The sequence below is a fragment of the Carlito syrichta genome, unplaced genomic scaffold (assembly GCF_000164805.1).
Source record: "Carlito syrichta isolate Samal-C Ts95f unplaced genomic scaffold, Tarsius_syrichta-2.0.1 Scaffold287224, whole genome shotgun sequence".
NCBI lineage: Eukaryota > Metazoa > Chordata > Mammalia > Primates > Tarsiidae > Carlito > Carlito syrichta.
In genome coordinates this window covers 80,028-84,410 of record NW_007231320.1, presented here as the reverse complement: position 1 = coordinate 84,410, position 4,383 = coordinate 80,028, and the positions used below count along the sequence as shown (strand labels likewise).

The window sequence follows — 4,383 nt, the reverse complement described above, 5'->3', positions numbered from 1 at the left end:
TGTAGAGATGAGGTCTCGCCAGGTTGCCCAGGCGGGTCTTGAACCCATGGGCTCAGGCAATTCACTCACCTCAGCCTCCCAAGGTTCAGGATTACAGGCTGAGCCACCGAGCCTGACTTTGAGTCCATTATTTATAGTCACCCAACACATAATTTTTTAGTGAACTCTACCTTAATATTTCACAAATCTACTTTGCAAATGCTCTGTCTTATGGAGACAGATTACTGATTAGAGATTCAACATTTCTTAAGTGTTCATCTCTTATTTCATAACAAAGAAATGAAATTTCTAACAATAAAAAAAGACCAATAATTGACTTATTTGTCAAATTATTACTTACTACTTTGACTAAAATTCTTTAGATATTATTCAGTAAAGATGCATGTTTATATTGGCTATATTTTCTTTAGCAAAGAACAGTAAACTTCTTCACAATGTTCTGTCAGAATTACATCTTTTTATGACAACATTGCTATTTTATGGCTTATCTCATTGCACGATTATTAAAAATTTTGTCAAGGTATTCCAAGTTTAATGTGACTATTATATTAAGATTAGAAGATTAAAAGATGCCAAGACAGTTTGTGGAATATGACCAGATGCAGTATATATTTAAAGGTAATTGCTAATATACAAATTCTATTTCATATAAAAATCTCTACTTTCCTTTGGCATTAGAAACTCAATTACTTACACCTTAGAATTTTAACTTAATTTGAGGCATTTACTGAAACATTGCTTTTATATTGAAGAGTCCTTTAAGGGAAAATTCTCTGCCTTGCCATATTTATATTTTCACTCACAAACCTGAGCTAGGGAATACAATGTACAAAGTACCAAATAATGTTTTGAATACAATTGAATTTTCTTTGTAAAGAAATGTACTGGTTGTCTGGTTTAAAATGTCACTGGGGTACAAAATTGTCTCACAATTTCCAGCAAAATAACATACGAAGTTTTTGAAAAAGATAAATATGCCACAATCTGAGAAAACTAATGCTTGGAGTCAACTTCGTGTCAGAATCTGAGTGAAATTTCTATGATAAGTTTGGTGAGGATGTAGTGAGAAAAACGAACTCTGTCCATTGCATTCTTTCACTCATGCACAGGATAGCCGATTCATATGAAAGGAAGAAGATTCTTGAGACACTCCCTCAGAGATTCAGACTTCCTGCTAAATAAAAGAGCAGCCATCCCTTTACTGAGAGGATGTTGCTGTTCTACGTGCCAGAGTAATTATCCTGTCCTCTGTTACTATGGTCTGATATATAGAGGGGGCCTCAAAAAAAATTTTAAGAAAGAAACAACGGTATTAAAACTGTAATAGTCAATATGTAACCATAACAAAAGATGAATACAAGTCACATTTGATTTCTGCAGTTACAAGAGGTGCTCAGAGTGGGTACCATCAGCATCCAGACACTTCTGATGATGGTAAACTAAAAGTAATGCATAGATAACATCTCTTAAAATGTGTATGCTTTTTTAGGGCTTCTCTGGTATACTTAGAGAAAGCCACACCTGGTAAAAGAGAGGACTAACATCAGGAAATATGGAGAAAGGAAGTTGCAGCTTAGTGGGACTGGGGTGGAAGTTTTTATCAGTTGTATGAACTGAATATTTGTGTCTCTGCCAAATTCTATGTTGAAATCTAAACCCAACATGATGGTATTTGGAGGTGGGGGGGGGTCTTTGGGAGGTTACTAAGTTATGAAAGTAGAACTCTCCTGAAAGGGATTAGTGCTCTTCTGAAAGAGGCCAGAGGGCTGGCTGTCTCCTTCCAACATGTGAGGACACAATGTGAAGTCAGCTTGTCTGTGACCCGAAAGAAGGCCTTCATCAGAACTTCACCATGCTGGCACTCTGATCTCAAATGTCCAACCTCCAGAACTGTAAAAGATACATTTCTGCTGTTGATGAGGTACCCAGGGTATGGCGCTTTGTCACGACAGACTGACTGGACTAAGAAATTAACAATGGTTCTAGGCATTCTGGGGAGTATAGTTTCCACCACCCTATTGTTGATAGGGTCAGAGACAAGAAGGCATCGAGTGACAACGTGCCCTGGGAGCAGAGTTTTTCCCATGCCACACTACTTTCACTCCATATTGAAAGGACAGACCGAGAGTGGGAAGTCATTTTTCATCTTGTTCTTAAACCCTGACTCAATGATGAGAAAGTAGAAGCTATGCTTTTGGAAAAATTGCACACTTTAGGTATAATTAACTTTACTGACTTTGTCTTTTCAGAAACAGACTTCCAGGTATCAGAGGTATCTCATAGCAGCAATCAAGCTTGCCTAGAGTAAAGGGAATTTACAAGGCCTAAGACAACTTGCATTGGGCAAAGATTGTAAAAGTCATGAAACTTGTACGGAAGTTACGACAGCTCAGAGGGGGAGCAGGTGGGGACTCCATCTTGTAAATTGGGCACTATCTACAGGGAAGCCAAGGATCGCTCGAAGCTACCCAGTGGGAATGCCTAGGAGATAAGGGGAGGTACACTCTCCATTAGGTCTAAGAAATGTCGTTTGGGAAGGTGCAAGATAATTAGAATCCTTGTCATGCCCTTCTCTAGGGGCTATGACAATGTGGGCAGACGTTAATTGGTCTCTGTGTCACAGGTTCTCCAAGACATCTGCAGGTGGTCAATAAGGAAGTCACAGCAGTCATGTGCAACATCTCCAAGAAAAGAATTTAAGCCAGGACTCTGGGGGGGAGGGGTACTTGGCCACACTCACCTAGAGTGTAGACCCACTCCCTGTCTGTGGGGGGTGAACTTTTCTTAAATAAATCTTTTCTTCTCTCATCTCTGTGTTGCAATTCTTTTCATTTACTCTGATCTCTGGGTTGCCTGCGCACACCTCTGGCTTTCCAGCCCTGGCAGTGCTGTGTGCCTCCCTGAGCCTCTCCACTCTCACCCAGTCTGTCCTTCTGTACCCTAACATTTTTGGAGGTCCCATTGAGATCTGTCTCTCTCTCTCTCTTTATTTCCTAATTGGTGAACCTCTGTGGACTGTGTTGGAACCTGGTTGCAACTGAAGGCTCTGACTGAGGCTACACTTCAGCGTGCTGAAAGGCTCCAGGGAAAGACATCAGACTGCTGGGGCCCGACTGGGTGAGGGACTAAGGTTAACTCTTTGCTTCCTTCTAGGCAAGATTTCTGAGTTTCCCTGTGGACCCGGCTGGATCTCGGAGGACAACTGATGGTCTCTGCCTAGGGCTACTCCCTAGGGAGGCAAGAAGGTCTGCGAAGGAAAGTTCAGACCGCCAGCTCCTGTAAGGGTGGGAGACAAAGTGCTTAGTTTCTTTACTCTTTTCCTCTCTGGCTGGCAAAGTAACTCCACGAGGGACCTAAAAACTCCAACAGCTAGGGTACGCCTTTCTGCGCCTTTGGTGAGACATTCCCTTTTTTTTCATCTACACACATATTTGAATGCGCGCTCTTGGACCGTCCTTTGTTCAGATGACTTTCTGGGTCACTCGGGTTTCCGGTTCCATCTTGGGAGACTCCTAGCAAGGGTCAGGGACCTAGTTGCTCAAAGTCCTTATACTAGGCCTTCCAAGACATGGTGAAACTTGCATCTGGCAAGCTCTAGTGGGCAAAGGGACAGGAGGACGCTCTCTCCCTGCTGACTCACATCCTCTGCGCTGATTCCTTTGAACCTGTTGGGGATGCCCAGCAGGGGATCTGGATGGGAAAAGGCCCAGAAACCCATCCATGATACCAAGACCCCATTCCAATAGTACCCCTGTTTCCTTTTCCAGGAAACATGGGAAACTCTCAATCGGTTGTGAAGAAGGATACACCACTGGCATGCCTTTTAAAACACCTTAAAGTTTTAAAACTCAATCCGAGAAACCAAGAGCCCATCCCAACTGTCCTTTCACTACAATACTGCTTTGCAGTCCCGGCACCGGCTCCGGCCCACCTTGCTCCAGCTGACTTTTTCATCTGGTGGATAAGTATGTGGAAATTCCTTTTACTAAAATACTGCTTTACAGCCCCAGCACCTTCTCTGGCCCACCTTGCCCCAGTTGACCTTTTCATCTGGTAGACAAGTATGAGGAAATTCCACAATATAAGCTGAGGAATAACAAAACCTGGCCAAAAAGTAACACCCTAGCTCCTAACACCCTTCTGAAGCTTGATTTATACCTAAGAGATAACAAATACCTTGAAATTCCATTATATTCAGGCTTTTTTTTTTTTTTTTTTGAGTTAGAGTCTCACTCTGTCGCCCAGACTGGAGTGCAGTGGCCACTTCCGGCCACCACAGCCTCGACCTGCTGGGCTCTGGTGATCCTTCCGCCTCAGCCTTCCAAGTAGCCAGAATTACAGGCATGCGCTACCGCGCCCGGCTGATTTTTTGATTTATTGTAG

General features: G+C 42.7%; 1 protein-coding gene across 1 annotated transcript in view; it reads right to left on the bottom strand.

Annotated features, from left to right (window-relative positions):
• Window positions 1–3,718, bottom strand: part of YIPF7 (Yip1 domain family member 7) — a 37,224-nt gene extending 33,506 nt beyond the window's left edge. Inside the window, 1 exon segment of the mRNA XM_008052671.2 lies at window positions 3,641–3,718. Coding sequence (XP_008050862.2) covers window positions 3,641–3,718 — 78 coding nt within the window.
• Window positions 3,719–4,383: the final 665 nt, after the last annotated feature.